Below are 24,424 nucleotides of genomic sequence, written 5' to 3' on the forward strand. Positions count from 1 at the left end.
GATGATAATTAATAATACTTACTGTCTATACAACATTCATGTACCTGTGCCACAAAATGTTATCCTTTCTTGAAAACCATTTATGCTCTTCAGGTGTGAGCTGAATATAGAATGAAAACAGACCTTGTTGCATATCACATCTTCTGGAAAGAAGTACAGCAGAAGTACAAAGAGTTACCATAGGGAGTCCTTTGGAGGAATTGATAGTACCCTGGGCCTTTGCAAAGCTATCACCTATAGAAAAGCTGCCAGGTGCTTGGAGCTTCGTTGATGTATGTAGGGGTTTACCTGTTAAGTACATTTTAGAATGACACGTTCAGCTCTTGGCTGAGAAAGGTGGTGTAGTGGTTGGAGCTACATGTTTGAAAACTCATTTTCACACTTAATCGAACCTCTTAATCTTCGTTCCTTTTTTGCATCCTGTTCAAAGGTGTTGTCAGGATGATTTAGTGTTTGTGAACACTTCAGAGATCAGTGCTATGTGAAAAGTTTACATGAGTACTACAGGCTAATAACAAATACTTAACCTTCGTGTATTTAACTTTCAAAATGTTCCAAAACATTCCTCGTTTTGAACAGGGGAATGCTACCACAAATATTAAACCAACTGTATTTTGCCAAGTAGTTAACTAGCACCCCATCACCCATAGTTTTTCTGAAATTATTCTTGTTTTACTTGGTCTCTCTTTTTCCTGAAGGTTTTCCTGGAGGACTTCTGAATGGAAAGCTTGCCAAGTGTCTCTCCTTGACCAACAGAGCCCTCAGCATCATAAACATGCAGTGCTTTGTGGAGGTGGCATACAAACCCGTGAGGTATACTGCGTCCAGATCACTGTAGAAGCCGAGATGCACCGACTGAAAGAAGGTATGTGCTTAGAGTCATTCTGAAATGTCTGTCACGAGTAGACCTGAGTAAAAGAAGAAGAAAAAAAAATCCTTACTGCACAGTCATCAGAAAGCTTGGCTAGCTGATGCCCCTCTTGTGGCTGTCTGTTCTTACTGAGAGAGATGTTACTTGGCATCAGAGTAGGAGCAGGAGGGCTTAGTCCTCATGGTCCTGGGGGACTGCCTGGAGCCAAAGCCTTCAGGAGTGAACTGCTGCCAGGTCTGTAGGTGTGCTTGTATTGGTGAGGTCTGAAGGGTGGAGGAGCTAATTTTTTTTGTGCTAGTTTTCCTTGGACTTCAGTTTTCTTCCTTTCTTGTATATCAGGTAACCTGCTCCCTATAGCTGAATGCATTTGTCTGTGGTTTTAGTTCTGGGTTAGAGTATAAAAACAAAGATGTCACACTCTATTCCGGATATGGCTTCAGCCTGTGCTTCAAATTGATACACAATCTTTCTTGTGTTTTGAAGGGGAAAGCAAAAATAATATTGTCACAACTTCTGAGCAGACAGACAATTTTTGGATTCTGGAAGCGAGTTATTTTCCTTTTAGAAGAATAATGAGTAGATACAGATGCATGATGAATAATTCATCTAAGGCTGTTTTATTTACTGTATGTAGTGCTCTTGCAGAATATGCTTTTGAGCAGAGATATAAAGATAATAAGAACACAACATCATATCTTAGATTTATTTACTTACAAAGCCAAAGCAAATGTTTCTTGGGTGCCCAGTTGTATCCTAGCATCCTGCACAGACTCTGAGATTATAGAAGATCAGACCTCTTTTAATCTCTATCCAGTCCATGCATAGATGCTGCTTCACCTCTTCCAAACATCTGGTACCACCTTGTCTGCCAACACAAAAATTCCTGTGTTGTTCTACACCAGTATACGATGCCTATGACTTTCAAAGTAAGAAAAGTTGATGACAGGTGTGTAACACTTCTTGACCATCTTCATCCTTCTTGCCACTTCTGTAGTTCGTGCTGCTACTGTATGGCACATTGATAAGCAGTAAGCTTTAACTGACTTCATGCATGCTTCTCTGTTCTTTGTTAGTACTGTGAATTACCCTAGAAGACTAGAGCAGGTCATATGAACTCCTTATCCAATGTAATTCATAACAGAATTTGTGCTCTATATCTAGCATGTGATCACCTGCCAGTTTTTCCTTTGTTTAAGGTTCAGTAAACTTAAAATTTGCAAGCCTGCCTCTCAGCAGAAGAAGACGCTAGAATACCTCTTCCTTGTTTGTACAATTCTAACCCTCACTGTTTGAGAAAGTAGTTCGTCTTTTTTTTAATGTAGGTAACTGAAAAAGCAAACTTGCACAGCAATTGTACGAGGTATAAATTATTCCTGCCATGCCAAGGCAATTGTGGTGATTTGCAATAGTCCTTAGAAAGTGAGAACTCCCGTGTCAGTGTAGCCACATTTAAAAGGAAAGACAGAAAGCCTTTATTACTGTTTTCCCCTATCTAATGATACTCAATGCGTCTCACGTACTAACTGGTCAGTTTTAGTTCTTTGTCCAAATAAGGAATGACACCTTTTCTTGCTTCTTTTCTGGAAATCTGAAATGATAGTAAATTTTATTCATGAGAAGACCTTGTATTTTATTGTACTGTTTTTCAGTGATGAGGAGAAGATTGGGAATTTGATTTGCCTGTGTGTAAGCAAATATAGAGTCTAATTGCTACCATAAAAAGTACAGTATTTGTCTTTCATCACGTCTTGAATGTCCTTAAAGGGATCATTCAGAAATCAAACAAGCGAGTCTAATAGGATATTATCATCCATCACAGTTGTAGTTCTTCTGGTTACTTCCAGTAAGAACTTGGACCTGGCACAGTGACATATGTAAAAGAAGATTTTGTCTGGTGGTCTCTACAGCAGTATTATTGGATAAAATATGTTGAATTGTAGATGGAGACAGGTACCATCTGTGATGTGTTTGTACATATTGCTCAAAGCTCTCTTATCCCCCCAGGCTATGTTTCCTATTTTTCATTTGTTTAGTCTTCCCATCTACTACTACTTTAATAAAAGTGTGTGTATTTAGAAATGAGTCCCTGTTCTGTGGAGTTCCCATGTGTCCAGTTAGACAAAAAGTGAAGTCTTATCAATGTATTTCTATTCTTTCATTATAAAATTCCAATACGAAGGTACTAGAAATGGAAAGCTTTCATTCAGGTATTACTTTCAGAAACACACTGGTAAGTTTCCCTATCTTTCCACCTAAAGAGGTCTCCTAACTAAGAAACCTCTGCCATGCCGCAAATGAAGGCCTAACATATTTGTTAAACCTTAGGGAGGAATTCTGTGCTTTTGACATGGGTCGTGGGTGAGGAGGGAGAAGAGGAAAGAGTTCATGGTGGTCTGAATGACCAGGTGGAGGAAAAAAGAAAAATGGTTTTCTCTTTACCCATTGGCTTGAAAAAAAGTGTTTTTGGTAGTCGTCTTCTTGCATGTCATTGAATAAATAAGCAACGTTTTCATGTACCAGCTTTATCTGAGTTTTTAACTTCCTAGTATTTGGAAGCAGAAGGTTTTGCTGTCTTTAAAGTCCTTCATAATATTCTTGCATTCTGAGACTCTTGCATCTGGGTGAATGTGTCTGGTAACACTTGGTAAATGTGTCAAAAGTTGTGTCACTCAGGTATCTGTATTTCTGTGAACATCGGTAAACCAATGTGTACAAACCTGTTACAAGACTGTGCTATTTTTAATGTTAGCTATTCTGTTTATCCAAGGAATCTAAATCTTAGTGAGGCTTTTGTTAACTTAGACTGAACTTGAACATAGTATGTACACATCGAACGTGTTGTCTCCCACACTTTGGCCACAGCAACCCCACACAGTGCTACAGGCTTGGGGCAGAGTGGCTGGAAGACTGTGTGGAAGAAATGGACATGGGGGTCCATTCATCTTGGGGTGCTCCCCAGTTGTTGTGTCTGGACATCTTGTCCTTGGAACAATCTGTTGACAGGATGGTGGTTGGCTGTCTTCCTGATGTAACTCTATCCACTCGTACAGAAGCTCTGCAAATGTTAAATAAAGCAGAAATGCAGATCTCCAACCTATTCCAGAGTTAAGCTCTGATAACAAATATGCCTTACTCTTTTCTAGATTGAGATAAGACTTTGTGGCTTTTGCTTACCTGATACTTTTTCCCACCATAACTTTTAATTAATCTGGATGAACACAGCTAATTAACAATCCCCACCAACAAAAAATGTGGTAGAAGTATGGAAGGGTATTATATGATGATCAGTTGATGCAGCTTCTCTCTATGTTAGGCAGTAAAATTCTTCTTCCTTCATTATGCAATCACAATAAATAAGCCCACTAATATGGGAATTAACATTCCTTGTAGAGTCTGGGGGATGGTGTCTGTGTTCAGACTGTTATTAAACGTATGAAATTCCTACACTTGATCTTCCTCGGGATATTTTGCTGTCTCTCCTGAAGGTGAGGGAATATCTTTCTGTTTTCTAATTAAATTTTCCTGCTTGGCTTATTTGGAAATTATAACTCTTTGTAGTTTAGAGCATGGGATCCTTCATAAAAATTCTCCAGAAATGTCTTCTCTCTTTTCTGAACTAGTTACCACTTATCCCTTACCGTTCCTAGTGACTGGGATTGCATTCTCTCCGTATTTTCTGTAGCTTTTTAACTAGGGATCTGCCTGTCTTGTCATTTTTTCATGAAATTTGTGCTGACATTTTTTCTTTTTTACTTGTTTGAATGAGATCCAATTTTCCTCTCACTTTCTGAATTCTCTTACAATGTTTCTGGAGCCTGTCTGCTTAAGTTTTAATTATGGGACTGAGAAGACCTTTGTGTAATGCTATTCTTTCTTGAGTTGTCTTTATTGTTTACCCCGCATAGCGTACTTGGCTAATAAAGTTTCTCTCTTATTACCATCTCACAAAATATCATTGCGTTTTCCTATCTTCTTAATCTTTGTTATTTTCCATCTGAAAATCCACATTTAATTCTCGTACCTGTATAAGATTCTGGAGTCTTGTTAACTGTTTGTTTGCTTAATGATCATCTCTACCTAATTTCTCTCAGTATATACTTTTGTTTGATCTTGGATTCCAAAAATAGGTATGTCATTGTATGATCAAAGTAATGTGATAGCTCCCACAGATTCCTAGTCCATTGCCACTAATATAAGAGAGACATGAAAAATACCATTGTGGAGTAGCACAGGATAATAAGCCTAATCAATAGGCTTAGGGCTCCTCATAATCCAAATATTATTCAACTCCTTTTTCTTTTAAAAATTAATAACTTTTCAAATATTCCTCCATGTGTGATTCTCATCCACCTTAACAAATGATGTATGATTTTATTGAAAATCCTCCAAAAACATGTTACATTTCCCTAATATAACCATATTAAAATTTCTTGGAGTCTGTCAGAACTTGACCACGCTTAAAATGTGTAGGAGTAGGTTTCATTAATTTTCCTGGTTTTTTTTTTTTTTTCTTTGGACACACTGTTGCGTATCTTCACAGCCATAGCAGCAGAACTCCTTTAGACTCTTTAAAATTCAGGACTTCGTAATCACCTGGGAATTCAGTATTAATGGTTACTTTTTGATCCACCCCTGTGTGTATTCCCTCATGTATTTTGTTTTACAAGCCACTTTATTAACCCAAATGACCAGAAAGTGTTCCCTAGTATTTTTGTGCAAGTCCTTAAATGAGTCTCAGCATTGTAGTTTTGTGGCCTTGATCCTTTCTTCTTTTCCACAAAATATTGAGCTTTTTCCCTACTTCTGTTAGACAGAAATGTCTAATGCCTTCTCCTCATGACTAAACTACTCAGAGTTTACTGTTTTAAATTCCCACATGGGAGATACTTTGGCACTGCATTTTATTTTCCAGAAATTAGTGGCCTCTTTGGACTTGCACAGAGATGTATTTGAGAACTTTCATTTGCATCCTGAATTATTCTGTATTTATTCTCATCCCTTTCCTTCCACCCTTTTGTCTCTTTTAGCTCTGAAATATGCATTTTTCCAGTTCTGCTCTATATGCTCTGTTTCCTAATGAGGATTCCGCTCTTTTTTTTTTTTTCCTGCAAGTTCTTTGTTCTGCTTTGAATCATGATCTTCCAATGCATTCCTTCTGGGGGATTAGTGTTTCAAATTGGTACATGCGGCATCTGTTCAATAAACCATGTGAAAGTACTTTCAGGAAGAGAGGAGTACCAGCAGAGTGCTATTAGAGCATGCCATTAGCCTCTTGAGTGCTAGCTGTCCTGTGCACCACCAGGCCCAGCTCTTTAGCAGCACTAAGTCAGGTGTGCAGGCCGTTGTCTTCCTGCATATTTACTGGGGAAAGACTGTGTTGATGCAGATAAGCTGCCCACAGGCGTTGGCGCAGGGTGTGCACTACTTGAATGAGCACGAGCCCTGTATGGAGTATGAGCTCTGTGTTAAATGCACAGTGTTTTTTCAAATTCATGCTGGTGAAGCTGCAGGAATGTGAAGTTTGATTTACTCTACGGAAATTAGAATTTGGAGACTTTGATGTTTAAATCCTGTTGTCCTCATCTGGTTTATGAAATTGAAAAGAAGTATGTAAGAATGTATTAGTAAAGAGAAACCTTGCTTAGGACCATAGGGGAGAGAGCTAATGGTCAGCAGCGGCATGAGGAAGCACTTGGCTTGGCTGGCTGGTGATCCAGCAACTGGAGAGTGCAGAGCGTCTGATGCACAGAAGTCGAGTTCTCAGGAGGAAAAAAAAAAAAAGCCTTAAGCAAAACTGAATGCCCAAGAATGCCCTCACCCCAAACTTGGTATTTATCATCAGGAAGACTCAACTGGCTTGAAAAGATGAGAAATAGACCTCTGAAGTGTAAAATATATTCAGGCAAGTCTGCATCGGATTTATATTGCTGGGATGCCGAGTTATTGATCTGTAAGCTCACCAAATGCTGAGCAGAATTTACGAGATAAAACTCACATAACAGGAAAATAAATATGTAACAGCTGGCTTCTTTGGGGGAAACCCTGTAGAAGCAAGAGAGGAAATGGTTTTGTTTGGATCTTTGGGGTTTGTTTAAATGTTGTTGTTCAAATGTGTATTTCAGAAATTTCAGTTTGGATCCATTAGGGAAAAGCATTTTCCCTAATGTGTTTTCTAGGTTTTCACTTTTTTTTCTTGTCTAGAAACGAATTAAAGTAAAATGAAAAGAGTGTGTAAAATGAAGTCGACAGTGAAAGAGATGTGTGTTCTAAAAGGTGCCTTTAAAAGAACCTGCCTTTTTCAGTCAATACACCATCTGAAATGACTATGAACTATGTATCTCTTTAGAAATACATTTATTTACATTGCTGTCCTTGGTATGCAGCCAATAATATGCTGCCCAGTCATTTCACATGAGATACTGTGTTTTGGTTCAAGTATTTATCTTTGGAATCTAAGATTTTAAATGTGTTTGTATTTCATCATTATTTCCTGCCACTGAAACTGGATCGGTTCTATTCGTAACTGTTTTGGTCTGAGTTCTTTGGTTTCATTGCTACAGGGAAGGGGAGCTGCAGCATACTCAAACAGTGCTGTTCCTTCAGGTGAGAGAAATGATGGGATCTGCGTGCATGTTGCACCGCAGAGTGGGACACCAGGGACTCCTAATGAAGCTGGTGGTGGCGGGGCTGGTCCTGCAGCAGGAGGTGTTGCAGCATGGGGCTGCTGCACTGACTTAGGGCACTGAGCCTCATGAGCACGCCGTGAGTGGAGCAACTCAGTGTCAGCTGCTTTGGGGCCACCGCTGCCATGTCCTGGTGTGCATGATGGGCACATCAACCCTGTGCTTTGTTGGTGATACCTGTGCTTCTGCAGTGACACAGCAGTTGCAGAGCGGAGTCCTGCTCTTTGGTGTTTTTTTTTTGCTGTTGATTGGATGCTAAACTTAGTGATGGGCAAACTCCGGACTCTTAATAGGCTTTCATGACAAAAGCTCCATTTTTGTTTTTTTTTTCCCCCTCTTTTCCTTGTGGCTTCTCTTACTCTCTCTGGCAGTCTGTTATAATGATGATTTCCAGCATCTGGTGGCCAGCAAGGGTCGTATCCTGGAGCATCCTCTTTTTTCTTCCTGTGATTGCCTTTATTGGTATCTGAGCATTTTCTCTGCATTTCCCCCTGAACACTGTTAGTGACTTGTCACCTCTGGTCTGGACAGTCACGTGACTGAGAATTCTTGCTAGATTGGAGATTTCTGTTGACAGTCTCTATGACTACCCAATTTGGGAAGAAGATCCCACTATACAGTGTGGTATGTGGAACTTTCTGAACATGAAGTGCTAATAGTTTGTCACTCAGTAAAATGGCAAGAATCTTTGTTGTTCTGAAATACATAAACCACTATTAACCTTTTTTTCATGCTGTGATGAGCTTTCAGTTCATGCTTTGTTTCTTGTCCTTTAATTCATAATAGGGTTTCAACTCTATGCCTTGGGGCTTCCAAACTAATTGATTCTTTCTGGGAGCATAAAAGGATCCTTTCCATTTGGGATGGGTTGCATGAAGCTTTTTTGATGAGGTGATGCAATGGCCTAGGGTTGGTGCTGTCTCCACTCTAGTTTAATTACATTTAACACATCTCCTTTGTCTAGTCTTTTATTTTCACTACAAAAACAAGTCTTTCAGATTGCAGAAATTACACGCCAATGTTACGATGATCTCTCCTTCTCATGTTATACATGTACAAGTGTTTTTATAATGATTCATTCCTTCATGATTTTCTCAGGTAATTTCCCTTCATAGTGATCCAACTGTCTTTGGTTCATAAGTGCTGGAAAAGATAGCAAGGATTTTTACAAAGGTGCGGCATCCCTTTTGTGTACCCTAGTTATCCTTAATTAAGCATAACTTTGCCAAAAGATGTAGTAAATATCTGGTTGTATCACCTTGAGAATAGAATATTCGATAGCATTAGGCCCTGCCAGTATTCAAGAGACAATCTTGATGTATTCCAGATACGTTAGTAATATCTAGATGTGTCTCATTTGAGTGTTAATATCAGACATACTTGTGTTTCATTCTGGAGGGGAGTTGAAGTTAAGGTCCAGGAAAAGATTGTGTTAGTTACCTCCCGTGGAGTGAAAAACTAAATGTGAAAGTAATCATTGCTACTGAAATGCAGTCCTATGCATTTCTCTTTCTGACTGGCCATCACTGTGTTTAATGTGGTGTTGGTATGTATGCCTGCAAATGTGTGCCCGTATGACTATATTCAGAGATAATTTATTTATTGGCTTAAAATTACATTACACAAGTAGTATCAGAGCTGATTTCCTCTTCCACACTTGCCCAAAATCACTACCTCGGTAAAAATATATAGGGAAACAAGATACTTTAGAAACCAATTTATTATCTCCTGCTGGTAGCAATAACCTGAAAATAACAGCAAATAGTAAAACTCAAACTTGAAGCAGACGCTGGTGCTGGGAGCAGCCGCAGTCGCATTTATAAAGGATAGATTCAATATAACAGCTAGAGAAATGTGCAATGTTTCAGAGGCTTCCGGATTAGTACTTGATTGCTTTTTCAAGTTTATTCTATAGATTGAGAAGAACACAGGATTTTGAAATGTACAAACAAGCATAATGGATAAGCTGCTACTTGAATGAGATATTGCCTCTCCCTCCCACTCCTCCCCTCCTGACATCTGCCTTTCCCCTTACCCCCAAAAAATTGACTAATGGTTTTCCAAGGAAAATAATTAAATTAAAAAAACACAACAGTTTTTCAATGTGAATGTAGGAAAATGCCATTACCAAATCCATTATTGAGCACAATCACAAGGCAGTCTGGTATTTAAAGACAAGCCTAGCAGCTGTGTTCATTCATCATAGGTATAAACTGGTTTTTTTTTTTTTTTTTTCCTGAACAGGACATTTTTTTCCTGACCAGGCTTTCTGCACCTTTTTGGAGGCTGTGCTGTGTGAGAATTTTGACATTTAAAAGGTTCATAGAAAAGGGGACCTTGTGGTTTCTAAGGAAAAGGATGTTTATTACGTTTCTAAGGAAAAGGATGTTTATTAGAGCATGAAGGAACAGCGCTGTTGAAGAAGATAGTTTGGATAGTGGATATTACTAGCTGTGTATGATTCGTGTATTACTATAAAGAGCTAAATTAAATTGAGAACGTTAAGAAGAAAGAAGCAAAACTAATGTCAGAGATGGTGAGGTGTGAGAAAATACTACAGATGGAATGGAAAGAGTGGTAGTGCCTGGTCAAACCAACAGAAAAAGCCTGCAAAATTAAGGAGAATCAGCCTGGTCTGGTATTAGATGTGGAGGTTGGTGGCCCTGCCTGCGTCAAAGGGGTTGGAGCTTGATCATCCTTGAGGTCCCTTCCACCCCAAGCCTTTCTATGATTTGATGAATCTTGGAGCTGAGACAAGTGTTTGTGAAGACATGACAGCATCAGCTGGATTTCTTGCTTGGTGGTCCATTGCCATGCAGCATGAGGGTGGATGAAAGATTATGCTTAGACATGGCAGACCTGTCCAAACTGGGGTGTGAAAGCAGCCCACCTCTGTGCTGTTTCTTCCTCTGTGCTTAAAATCTTCCCACATTTCCTTCTGGCTACAGTTTTGTGTTTAAAAGTGAATGCGTCATTACGAGACTAAAAGCAAGTCAATTTCAGCAGACACTCAGGCAAAAATCATATCAAACTTTTAAATAAAACTGACTGAAATCAACTGATGGAAATAGGAGTTGTCAATCAAATGGCTGACAAAGTGATGAAGCTCTTTTATGGAGCCCCACTGGTCTGTCCAGTCTCTTTGGCTGTCATGCTGGGAATAGTGGGTCTTTGTTCCTACCTGTTTTTTAAAAAGGATGGTATTGTGCTGTATGTATTTCTTAATGCAGCCTGTTTGTTTTTGATCTTGGCTTATTTCTGAAGACTTTCACTGGAGGATTGTGATCAGTGCAGTGAAAATAAACTGGCACAGCCCTAGAATATATTTGGATATTTGTTTAGAATAGTCTGTGTATTTTCTGATCTACCTTTTACAGAATATTTAGAATTGTTAAGAAAGTGAGAAAACAAGCAGTTTTATTCTAGGAACAAGTAGGATGTTGGTCCTGGGAATCTTAAGGGGAAAAGAGCATCCAGCTCTGGAATGAGATAGGGCATCAGGCTGAGGGAGGAAGAGTGGGATGCTGGTTGGCAGGGAGAGGACAGCAGGCATTTCCTCCAAGATAGAACCGTAGAATGGTTTGGGTTGGAAGGGACCCTTAAGGTCATCTAGTTCCAACCCCCCTGCAGTAGGCTGGGACACCTCCCTCTAGACCAGGTTGCTCACGGTCCCATCCAGCCTGGCCTTGAATGCTTCCAGGGAAGGGTCATCCACAACCTTGCTGGGCAACCTGTTCAGTGTCTCACCACCCTCACAGTAAAGAATTTCTTCCCGATATCTAGTCTAAATCTACCCTCTTCCAGTTTAAAGCCTTTTCCCCACATCCTCTTGCTATCTGACCTTATAAAAAGTCCCTCCCCAGCTTTCCTGTAGGCCCCCTCCTGGTACTCAAGCCTTCCACAAATCTGGTCTATCCAGTACTCTCAGTTTTACCCTTGATGTACTAATAGTAACCTGACACTTCAGCTTTTTGTAATTTATTTTTTCTTGTTTTTCTTCTATTCAAACTAAATTAAAAAAACCCTTTGGCACGATTGCTTAGTTTTCAAGGCAGGAGAACCAACCTACGTTGTCAAGTATCTCACATTTTAATAGCTACAGTGCTTCTGTGTTGTAATTTAAAAATCAGTGAGGAGGGAAGAGCCATTGCTAACAACACCTTGAGTTAATGAAGAGCAGAACTGCACTTTATTTTTTGTGTTGACCATATGCACTCAAATCTATTTCCTTTCATTTATTCAACTGAACTTTCAAAAAACGATACAGGTTTCCAAAGTCTAATGCTGAAAGGCAGGTTAAGCCAAGCATGAGACTTCTCTGCGAAATACATACTCTTATCCTTAAAACTCTGATATTTATCTCATTCTGTCTGTCACTTTACTTGCATGTTCTCTAGAAAGGCATGCTTATGTTAGTGTTCAGGTGAATTGGATTTATGCCACCATGTTATAATCTAAATGAACACGTCAAAGGCTGTATAGTATCTCAAAAATCACTCAGAAGGTGGTCTTTTTACTAATGTGTGATCTTTCAGGTTGGAATTAAATTACAGCTTTTGTTTAGTCCTGTTATTCTGGTGAGTTGCAATCATAAGCGCTGTTATTGGTCTTAAGTCTCAGCTTCTAGACTTGTAAATCAACATTTATTGGGATTTTGGGCAGTGAAGTCATGAGTTTAAGAGGGGAAAGAAAGGGTTTCTCTTCAAATGAATCATTTTATAGGAAATGTCTAATATCAGAAAAAAGAGAAAATTGCTCATACATTGGACATGTTTTTATAAATTCTTTTCAAGTCAGTTCCACTCATGGAAGCAAAGAAAAATAGACATTAAAAATAAAAATGAGGATAAAGCAAATTCACTAGCTATAAAAATTAATGAAGGCTTGGTCATATCATGGCAGAGTAAACTCAAACAAGCCTTTGCCTTTTGAAAGACTGCTTTGATACTGATTTATCTAAAGAGACCGCCAAATTCAGCCCATCATGTAATTAAAATGCAGCATCATATAATGACTCAGAAGATAGATTTAAGTCAGCTCCCTTCATTTCCTTCTTCCTCCCCGACCCAAATAAAAAGGCGAGAGATGTTAATTGAAAGTAGAAATTTCTTATGATAAATGAAAATGCCAAGGGAGTCAGCTTTCCAAATTTATTGCCAGTATCAACAAAACCAACATGTGGCAGAGTTGGGGATTGTTTCATCTCTGGAATGAAGAAGTTCGAAGACCTGTGCAGTTGATCCATGTCTTCCCTGGCTCGAGGCAATTAAATAAACATCTCTCCTTACAAATGGGCAAGTCTTTCTGCACACGTGTGGAAGAATCAGATAGCTTTCCTGAAAGTAAGTGAAGCAAAAAGGAAGGTCTGGATCCTGCATGGACATGGCATGATCCCCCTGTGCTCAGACTTCCCCTCATCTGCCTTTTCCTGATTCCCAAATACACTGTGAGCTTTTAGGATTCCCTTCTCATGCATCTTTCTCTTCTGTATGAAGAGGTCTCCTCATGTATAAATGCAGGGGAATAGGTTCCAGTCTGTTGCTCTGACATTGTAGAAAATCAGCACGGAATTTATCAGCCGTTTCCCCTTAAACATAATCAAAAATTGGGCTGCTGAATATGAATGGTTTAGACAAAACTAAGTGCCTTGCTGAACAGAAGATTAACTTTTTGATCTAGGAGATAAGACCCTAAAAAAGCAGTGGATTATGGTGTGGTTTTGGGGCAGCGGTTATCTCCGGAGCTCTGCACGTTAGTCAGGGCAAAATTACTGTTCTGTTTTTTTTTACCTCTTTTGTTTCCCTCTAGTTAGTAGACCAGTTGATGGGAAGTTCTGCCTGGGCCCTGCTCCCTCTGCCTCGCAGCTGTGTGACCTGCCGTGTCCCTTGGAGTGCGCGGTGTCTGCCTGGTTGGCGTGGGGCCCCTGCCTTCCCGAAGACTGCCGGGACCGCCAGGGAAGAAGAGGTAATGGCTTCTCCTGCGTGTTTCTTGTAGCTGTGTGGGACCTAAAGCGGGTAATGGAATATTATGTTGAGATTGCAAAAGCAGCGCTGTCCAATTCTGCATTGGGAATTTAATGCATATTTTTTTTAAATTAACATAGGAGAGAGCTCTCAGATGTGCATAGAGAGGTGGAATATGACCTTTACAAGCTTTTTGCAGTTATTCTTGAAAGAAAAAAGGGACGAGATTTTCAGCCTGATTCGAATCCTTTTATCCTGCACTGAACTTGTAGAAAGGGAGGATTTCTTGGGGTGGCAGCTGCAAACCTCCAGAGTGTGAGGGTGTCCCTCACCTCTCCGATCTCCTTCAGAAGTCCTGAAGTCACTTCCGAGTGCCTGGGCTGAAGTGAAAGACTTGGGTGAAGCTGAAGGAACTCAGGACTGAGGTGTATCCGATAGCACTGCCATGTGGAGTTCGGGCTGAGCTGAGAAATTGTTCTCGGTTTGGTTTAAATTCCTCCAAGGGGAGTGTCCGAAAACTATTTGATATTCTCTGGATCTTAATTTTCAAGAATTCATGCTGGTTGCTGCAACGCTCTGAGGTTCATTGGTGAGCCATTATAAAATAAGTTGGAAAGACTGCTGTTGAAGTTCACGTCAGGGAATAAATATTATTACTTCAAAGTTACGCTTTTCTGAAACCAACATAAATTTTTGAAGTGATTGGAACTCTTCGGATTGTTTCAAGTGAAAAAGGATTAAAATTGTATTTTTAAATATGAAGGTTTGCAAAATCATTTAATTTTTAACCTGCTTTTTTTTTTTTTTTTTTGCTGATGTGAGAATGATGGAAGTTCAGTCTGTTGTATTCTGTGGAATGGTTTTTTTTTTTCATTTTCTTTTCTGTTTCATGGCCAAGTTGATTCCATGTGGCGCCCATTAATACTACACCTTTGCCCCATGTCTGGACAGTGCGTAGAAAAGACCACCACATATTTCTTCTGCATTTCTTACAATTCTATGTCATTTACATAAGAAAACATGCTGAAAGGTATTCACATATTCGTTCTGCTTTTTATATCACACTCTGACTTTTGGTTTTATTCAGAAGGAGATAGATTATGTAATCAATTCTTTCATTATTTTTGTAACCTTTTTCGTCCACTTTACATTTGAATCTACCAATTTAATAGGATAACATTTCAAAGAGGTCTGATATGCATTATGTATCAGAAATCCTTACACCTTCATAAGGCAGAATACTAATTTCTTAGTAAACTGCTCTGCTGTGTTTTGAAACAAGTCAGCAGTGGACTCTCAGGCAGATGTAAGTTGCCCTTTATATCTTCGGTTTCTTAACGTTTCTCTCTTTTATCTCAAAGTTACTATAACGTTAATATGTGCCTCAGTAGTTAAATATTGGTATTGGACACGTGTCCTTCTAACTGAAGTTAATGTAAAGTAAAAAAGAAATTTTAAAAACTTGGGCTGTTGGAATTCTTGATGCGCTGGTAGGTTTTGCATGTCTGGACTGTGGGCAAATACAGGCAGTTACCATTCCAGTCAATTCAGCAGCTGCAAGTGGTGTTCTCTTGATTCTTTATGCCCTCCACTTCCACATGCCCTATAAGGTCCTCTTGGTACTAAATTATTGGTACAAATATTTTTTGCAATTGTCCAGTTAATTCAGTTCCTCTTTTGCAGGCTTTAGAATGAGGCAAAGGCATGTAATTGTGGACCCTGTCGGCACCCTGGCAGGTTGTCCGCATTTAGTTGAATCTATTCCTTGTGAAGACCCAGCGTGCTACGAGTGGATTGTTTCAGAAGGAATATGTGTAGCTGATCATGGAAAATGTGGACCTGGGAAACACATCCTGAAAACCGTATGCAAGAACAAGAAAGGTAGGAAATGGTATAGTTTTAAAAACCTCCCTTTAAACTGATTCTCTCCTGAAGAGCAATCGCAATTATTTACAACAGCTTCTCACTGAAACTTTATGAAACCTCCAGATTTTTGAGTGGACTGTGATGATCACCAAAGCCTAAGACTAACATTACCTGGGATTTTACTTTGAGCTTTCCAGTCTGCTTTATTTGAAATGAGAGGCTCACCAGTACAGGTTATGTATTATCCCTGTGGCCTACACTGTACCTCATCCATAGGCCATATTGTGACAACAGTGTGGTACCAATGGCTTGGTTCTCCCTCATATCCCTTTTAAACACATCTTGTACAGAAATAGGACTGTCACTGAGGCCAGCAGCAGTACGGACATTAACAAAATTAATCTGGCCCTTTGCATTGCTTCTAGCCTCAGTTTTTAGCATACAATTTGAATGTTTGTCTAGGTAAGTAGGTTGTTATAACATCATGAGAAGGAATGCTCAGTTGTGCTGTCAGAATTAATACAAGAATTGCCCGTTATCTAAATGAAATTATGGGAGTAATACTTTACCTACTTGATAGCAGTTTGAGACCTGCAGAATGTTCAGTTTACAAGTTGTTAATAATGAATGAGTACATTTTTATACGACGTTTACAAACAACCAGCAAGAGCTGATTTCTCGTACATGGTTTGAACTTCAGCCAGAAGTTTCATTTCTTGATAAGGTCAGTGTTGTCTGATCTTTAGATTCAATTACATGGAGCACAATTTTGCAGTCCTTAATCACAGCGAGACTCTACTCTCTTCTCAAAAGTAGCAAGACTGTGGAATTTTAGAGCCTGAGTTTATATCTGAGATTGAGAATTTTTTTTATATGGTGCTCAGACTGACCACAGAAAACAATTTCAAGTTGATAATGTGAGAGTTTGATTGACAAGTGGTTAAAAATAATGTGTCATTTATGAGGCATTGGAATCTGACGGAATTAAGTTATATCTCTTTTGTCCATCTCTTGTAAAGATTCTTCAGAAATGCATTAAAAATAAGTAGTTTTCTCCCAGGTTTGCGGAAATGGGGAAAAAATCTTCAACTATTGTAAAAATAACCTAGGCAGAATACGGTAGACAGAAGAGATCTGTCTCTGAACTGAGTGATCTCTTCAGATGTGTGATTCTGACTGTGTATGTCCAGTCGGACCGTGATGTGTGCAGATGGAGCAATACATGCTGAGGAACACCATGAACTGGCGCAGTTAAACCCTGTGCCAACATCCATTTCTGTGCCCCAACTTGAGACTTGTAAGGAAACAATGTAATGTGGCAGATGCTCTGTCTCTGATCAAACTGTTCTCTGTGGCTATGATCTTTAAGAAGCCATGCCTTTGAAGTCTCTCTTCATCATTTAATTGTTGAAAAGCATATTGTAACCATGTTTTTCATTTTCATTACTCTCTGCATGTTCTAGTTTCCAAAAAGCAGTGCTGGGACATTGTCACTGTATGTGATCATTGTCCATTCTAATTGAGAAGGCTTCACAAGACAGACTACAAGCATTGATTAATAATACTTTTAAGCTTTTCTGAATTTTTTATCTAGTGGGATAGGACTGGCAGAGTCCTTGAAGCCAAGGCTGAAAAAAGTCAACTTGCTGCTTCTTCTCTTACTCCAATAATATTAATTGCTTTCTTTGTAGCCTTTGTTCCTTCTATAATGTTCTCCTAGCAAGATTCCCACTGCAATGCGTGGTGTATTTTCTTGGATGAAACCTGGAGTAAGCAGCAGAACTGCATGAAGTGTTCTGCCTGGAATAGCTGACTAATTGGTAGTGGAAAGCCAACAGGAAGAAATGTGAAGCTGAGACAAATCAGTTTTGGATAAAATAGCGTAAGACCTGTACTCATGTTTAGCATTTATATAGAAGTCCAAATTCAGTGCAAGTAACCACCCTGCTGAAAGCATTTAGTGTAGCTGCTTTGTGTGTTGATATTTTCATTTATTTAAGTAGCTTTTGTAGAATTCAGTGCTGTATCCTAAAATTCAGTCATTTATCCACTGTCAGCCATGCCTAATATGGCTGCTCAGTATTCCTGCTGTATGCCTAAAGAGATTAAAAAAGCACACAACACTTCTTGGACCCCTTTAAATGGCAAAATCAAATGTATCTCATCTTAACAACAAAGTTAATTTGAACCTGCAGTATGTTGATTAGGGTACTTAGGTTCTTCTTTGTATCCCTCCCTGCAAGATGTCTTCCTTTTCATATAAATGCCAGACTTCTTGGCATGGTGCTCTCTTACTCTTGTTGCAGAGTGTTAGTTCACCTCTGCTTTAGATGTTGAAAGCAGCAAGTGCCTCAGCCCTATTTCTGTCAGCCCTACCACAGAGCAGCTTGGCATCATGGTTTCCTACCCTTGCCCATCTCCTCTCCCACCTTTCCCAGTGTGGCTGTGAACCCACATCCTTCACTAGACTGTGTGCTGCGGTGTGATGCTGTGCTGTTGCATACTGCTCCCCACAGCATGAGGCCTTTTTCATGATGAGACCAATTCTTCTCTTGCCAAAAATGAGCTTTAATTACCTTGCCTGCAGTGAGAGGGATCTGGCCAAGTTTTTCACTCCTGTCTCCCATAGCAGAGGACTTCATTGCTTGGCCTAAACTTACCTCCAGCACAGTGGGGCTTGGAACTGTATCTTATCTCTGATGTATGTTACTGGAGATACAAGTGAACAGTGCACTGGCCCTTATCTGTCCCATTTCTGATCACCCCCAATGTCTTCCTCCCATGCCATGTCTCCTGCACACTTCTGGTGCCAACTCATGATGTGATGGGGGCTCGGGAAGAGCATGTTCCGGGAGGGGAGCAAGGAGCAGTGACTAATTAAAGTCTTTCTCCAGGGGAAGCACCACTTTGTAATGTCCTTTGTTTCCATTTCAAAAGGCTGTCCTTTCTGGTGAGAGGATTTGGTGGTTACTGACTCAAGGATCATGGTGCTTCTGTCCTGAGCTGGAGTTTGAACAACTCAGGCCTGAGTAAGACAGGGGGCCAGCTCTGGTTTGCTGGTTTTCTCTGAAGTCTTCTCTGTCAAAGCAACATCTTCTTGTAAAGGCTTATATGAATTTCTGTGATGTAGCACTCGATTACATCCACTCAGTCTAGAGATGCAGAAATGTTTTTCTTTCTTAAGTAGGTTATGTAGGGAGTACATAGTGCAAGGGCCTACGTGAGGCCATAGGGCTGTGCTATATACAGCATGTTTTCATGGAGAAACTTGCGTCCATCATTTGTGGTCTGCAGAAGTTAGCATAGATGAGGATGTGGAAGGAATGAAGAGATCGTAGTTATCTCGTTACTTTGTGATAGTAAGATGCCTGTCAGCTCCCATCCGGTATGGTCTGCAGTCCTTGTTAATAAGCTGCTGAACACGTGTGATGCTTGCGAGGAACTCTTATTGTCTGGTCCATGTCCATCAAATGTGCATTTTCTGTAGCATCACAATGCAGTGGCTTAGTAAAGGATGCAGTGAAATAATGTGTAAAATGGGAAAGACGTATATTGCATGCTTCTTCCAAACAATTTTACAGTAAGCTGCTTTTTTTATTTAGTTAGTGATGGACAGTGGATGCTTTGGGGAACTTGGCACAGCCAAAAGGATAACACAGGAAAATGGGTGATGGAACTGTGAGTTAGGTCAGTACCAGTTAGAATGTACTGAAGAACTTTTTTTATATTTACAAACAACCCCAGAATGATTAGTGATTTTTCTCAGAGTTATTTTAATTTGATCAACAAGGAATTGAATAATCTCCTGTTTGTAATGTATTCTTGATCAGAGTGTTGCAAGTATTTGACATTTGCATTTGGGCAGTCTTGATTAGAACTGACAAACGTTACTGTGCATTGACTAGATGAAAAAAACCTAAAATCTTTCCAGTTCAGTTGCTCCCTTTAAATGTTGTTGCTCAGTAGATACAAAACCATGAATGTGGTCAAACTTTGTCATTTTATAAACCAGCTGAACAGCAGCCAAAACGTATGGTGTTTCATTTTGTGAAGACAACGACTGAAATACTTTTTTGTATGTTCTGCTCCTTATTTCTCTGCAGTAGCTGCATGCATACTGAGTACAATAAGACAGGGAATGTGAGGTTGTAGCAGTGGGTAGAAAACTGACGATAGCATAGACAGCAGGTAAAAGTTCAGCACAGACAGGAGCTGGTGTACCTTCATGGTTAGTTTCCCAATCTTTTGGTTTAGATGCTAAGACAGACAACTGGGATTAACATATCAGTGTTGTTGGGTTCAGGCTGATAGAGGAATTTGGGAACTCTTTTTATTATTGCTTTCCATGTCTGTATTGCTATATTAATAACAAATAGATTGAAACAAGACAAATGTTGAGCCAAACTGTGATTTTAAGAATTGCGCTTTACAGGTTGTGTATAGAAGAGTGATTATGGTGAGGAGTATGCCCTGACTGCACTGAGAACATGTGTAAAAGGAATTACAGTGATTTCATGAAATAATAGCTGTGTCTCATGCAAATTAATAATTCATTTTTCAAGCATTTTGGAAATGTTTCTTATAGTACTGCAAGCCGAATCTCAACTATTAGCAGTGCTGTTGAATGAATTGTAAAATGTTATTATTCAGAATCTGTTTGGTTGTAATTCCCATGTCAACATTTATTAATTTTCATTTTCATGTTCTGATAACTACCAGAAGAACAATTCATAACAAATCACTATCTCTGTTATAGTGAACAACCTTGTGTCTAAATAATAAAAAATATGAAATAGTTTATATGTAAAGCATTCATTGTTTTAATTAGCAGATCATCAGCAAAGTTTAACACAAAGGTAGTCTGATTTTACTTGATTAAGGTTGTTTTACTCCTCGCTAATAAATCTAATCAAGGAAATTTAATTTAGATTAGAAGGAAGGATTTAGCTCTTCAAAACTACTGAGCATTTGCTGTTCCTTTCGACGCTCTGAGCTTGGGCATCTGGCTTACTTTGTTTTCTGGAATTTAAGACAAAGTTAAGTGGCACTCAAATGGAAGTTCCTGGGCTCTGTCACAAACCCACCTTCTTCTGCCTCATCTAGATGTTCCCAGACACGGGAGGCTTCTGCACCCTTCTCAGCCCTATCCAACACGTAGCTGGCTTGGTGGCGAGATCCTTTAGTAAGTCATGTGAGATTGTTAACAGCTGATGAATAGAAGAAACCCCCAAAATAAGCATGTTCACCAGCCTTTCAGACCTGCTGCTGCTCGAGCTTTTGAACTGAAAACCTTCATACAGCTTCTACTGCTGTCCGGGCAGTATTGCCAGAAGTCTTAAATACAGCGGCTGTCTTGTTATTTATTCATGTGATCTCTTTGGTTCTGGGGAGTCACTATCTGGAATGTGGCACTTGTTGAGGTGGCAATAGATATTTTTATTTCTTAAACATTATTAAGTTTACTGAAAAAAGTGCACGGTGGGGTGAAATGCATCTGTTCCCAAAGTTGAAGAGTTCTACCTGTAAAACTGAAAAGCAATTTTTCAGAGAGTCAGAATATTTTCCTTCAACTCTCTTTTAGATTGTTTAGCGTTTGCTTTTTTTGTGATGAAATAGACCAAGTCTGAAACAAAATAATAAAATCAAAATATTTAAAAAGAGAATATAAAAGCAGAATATTCCTTGTAGAGTAAACATTCTGCTTTATCTTGAAATTACTTTCTCTTAAATCCTCCCCTACTCTCTTTTCAGACTACTTAAAACATTAAGACCGTTTTTTCTCTTCCTATTTTTTTTTTTTTTTTGGTTCAGTGCCCAAACAGAAATCCATTATTCACACAGCTCTATTGACAGAGCAGACACTGAAATCCTGTTGGAATTCAAGCGAAGAGTAAAGGGAAGTAAGGTAATCAAAGCAGTGTTATTTTAAGGTCCAGTATTATGTTCTGCCACAGCCTGCCGGGGAAGCTCTGCACTTAAGGAAGCTGGAGTCTCTGTAGGGGTAGAATATTAATATTGCTGGGTTCAGTCATCTCGTTATACTTCCAGTTCAACTGCATCACATCCTTTGTTCCCCAGGAATTGTTGTCCAAAGAGATAGCTTGTGTTGTGTGTGCTGCTTGGTACGTGGTATCTATCACACAACGCCAGCTGGACACAACAGCTTGGTTTGCAGCCTTCAGAAGGAAGGCACTGGCCAGACAGGAGGTGTCTCACTTCATTCCTGGTTCAGTGCATGGAGCTAGCAGCTGTCTGAAAAGTTCCAGCTTAATAAAAATATCAGAAATCCAAGTATTTAACTTTTAACCTGTCTTTAATCTGACCTTAATACATGGAGGAGGGAAAATCATTTTTTCTTTTGCGGTGCTTTTTCCCAGATGTACCTGTGCAACAGGCAGACTTGGGAAGGCTTTGACTTGCAGTTAGGGCAGATGGAGAGTGTGCTTCCAGGGAGAAAATGAGTGAACAATGTGCAACTAAATGTTACATAGCTCAGTCCATGGATTAGGTACTGTTTTGTCTTTGTTTCTTAAGTCATTGATATTCAAAAAGACAAAGCTATATACTGTTTTGTTCAAATCTGTGTGTTGTCAGCTTTAGCATGACAGAACTCTCAAGGGGAGCTTTGCCTGATTAAGGTCTGAATAGTATGTGTGTGTTATGGGCTGTACTGTGCTGATCTCTGCTCTCTGGTGACAGCGACGAGGCCTGAGAGAATGGCATGGAGCTGTATTAGGAGAGGGTCAGGTGGGGTTAGGGGAAGGTGCTGCCCCAGAGGGCAGTGGGCATGGAACAGCTGCCCAGGGCAGTGGGTGCAGCCCCGAGCTGCCGGAGCTCAGTGAGCGTTTGGACAGTGCTCTCAGATGTAGGGTTTGGATTTTGGGTGGTCCTGTATAGGGTTAAGACTCATGCACAAGTTCGCTCATTCTTCCTCATTGGTTGTGAGTGTACCCCACCAAACACTCTCTGGAGCTGCTGATCCCCAAACAGTGATTTTCTGGCAGTTAGAAATCCAAATCCTTGTGGCAGCTAAATAGGATCTATGCTTCTCATGTTGCAGCCATGGTGGAAGGAGCATATTGCAGTGCAGTAGTAAGGCTGATGAGTGTCATGAGCGTTTCAGAAATCCCTTTGAATGATGTGTGGCTTGATCAATAGATTTGAAACCTGTTTTTTTTATTGTAGTAATTAAGATTGATGTGCTCTTTGGGCAGACCAGTTTACGAGCCAGGTGGAACAGATACAGTTACCTCTATCAAATCTTACCTTGCTGCAGCTGAGTCAGTGCCAAATATGTGATGTCTCCTACAGTAAACATTTAAAAAGACAAAAAGCAGATTGTGACCTGAACCAGGAAAGATGCATCAACAATTTGAGGACAGACATCTTCATGGATTCCAGTGAATTTACTGCCTTTGCATCCCCTACTCAAGCTGATGTCTTCAAAAGAAACAGAAGGTTTTATGTTAATTTTAGGCAAAGTTGCTGAAAAGTAAGAACTTTCTTTGCTTAGTCACACCAAGACTTTTAAAATTCATTCAAGATTGTAGCAAACGTGTGGCTCACAAGCCAAGGAAGATAGATACTCAGAAGTCTATAAGCAGTACTTGCAGTAGCTGTATTTGCATAGGTATCTATGTGTTAGGCACATTGTGCTTAACAGGGTAAAATATTTAATGGTGGAAAGCTGGGAGGGTTAGATTGTGATCTTAAATCTAGAGGATGAACTCAGATATAGTTTGATTAATTTTCTTTGCCCTTAACTACACATATGTTGCACGATTTTCAACGGAACTGCGGCTGTGCCTTGCAAATCCTGGCAGCATGATTTGTGTCAGTCATCCAGAAGGCAGCTATAATCAGTATCCAGTGGCGATTTCAGCTCTGTAGAGTTGGCAGACACAGGTACCAGTCGAGGTGATTAGGGATACGGACAGCTTTCATCCTCCCTGTGCTTGTCAATACAAAGAATTACAGCTACCTATGAAAATAGTTTCTCGGTGTCAGCAGAGGTAAGTGTGGTGCAGAATGCCCTCAGATGAGTTTCTATGCAAAACTACTATTGTTTTCAGTATCTGGTGCTCTTTTTTCATACATAATGTCTCCAAAAGATGTTTTTCAAGACTTCAGAGGGGTGCTGAAATGGTGTGGATGTAGGCCATTTCTTCCCTATGGCTGCTGCAGCAGAGAGGAGATGGATTTCCTGCTTGAATTCATGAGTGGGAGCAGCAGGTGCTGCTTTTTTTTTTTTGTTTTTAAATGAACTTGAGCTTCTAACACCTGTAGATTGGGAACAAAGGTTTAAGGTCACCCTTTCTGAAATGGAAATTGTAACATTAAGAAAAACATAAACATTATTCATTACCGCAAGATTTTTATTGCCCTTTTGTGCTTTAAATGTTGTGGAATGAGTCTGACATAAGATGATCTGAGTTTGTGGTAAAGGTTACCTAAAGAGCATGGTGTGTGTGAGTGACCTGCAGTCTGTAACAGCGGTGCGAGAGGACTGAGGAAGCTGTGTGGAAGGATTAATATTTATATTCATCTAGATTCGTGCAAATTTAACTAGAATTAACTGTTTATTTAAAGAGTGAAAAACCCTGAAATAGGGTTCCTGTATTGCATTTTATATCTGTGCATGTGTTTATGGTGATTTTCTTTTTTTTTTTTTAATCTGGAAAAGAAATCTTAAAAAATGTATAAGGATCAAAGTGAAAGGCAGTATTAGGGGCAGGATTCTGGATCTGTGACTCAGCAGGGAGTGAAGTTACCAGGGGGAGCTGATGGGGGATTTGAGAGTGAGGGTGAATCTCATCCATAAATATTCTGAATCTGGAGACTAAACAGGTTCCTAATGAGTTAAGGATTTCACTGCCATTCTGGGGAGGAAAGAAGCATTTAACGTATGTAAGTACCTTCCTCACTTCTTGTATATCACTGGTAACACCTGTGTTATGTCTCTCATACACAGAGCACGAAGCTCACTGTTTTGAGGAATATAAATGGGAATGCTTTCTGACATTATTTCATGCTTCTCATCC

The 24,424-nt window shown here is 39.6% G+C and overlaps 1 protein-coding gene across 3 annotated transcripts in view; it reads left to right on the top strand.

The window, feature by feature from the left end:
- Positions 1-24,424, top strand: part of THSD7B (thrombospondin type 1 domain containing 7B) — a 298,099-nt gene that overhangs the window by 115,561 nt on the left and 158,114 nt on the right. For all 3 annotated transcript variants that reach the window (XM_021399126.1, XM_021399127.1, XM_021399128.1), the window contains exons 6-8: positions 699-865; positions 13,363-13,518; positions 15,201-15,398. In XM_021399126.1, coding sequence (XP_021254801.1) covers positions 699-865; positions 13,363-13,518; positions 15,201-15,398 — 521 coding nt within the window. The remainder of the gene's footprint in view (positions 1-698; positions 866-13,362; positions 13,519-15,200; positions 15,399-24,424) is intronic.

Source organism: Numida meleagris, chromosome 5 (genome assembly GCF_002078875.1).
Source record: "Numida meleagris isolate 19003 breed g44 Domestic line chromosome 5, NumMel1.0, whole genome shotgun sequence".
Classification (NCBI taxonomy): Eukaryota; Metazoa; Chordata; class Aves; order Galliformes; family Numididae; genus Numida; species Numida meleagris.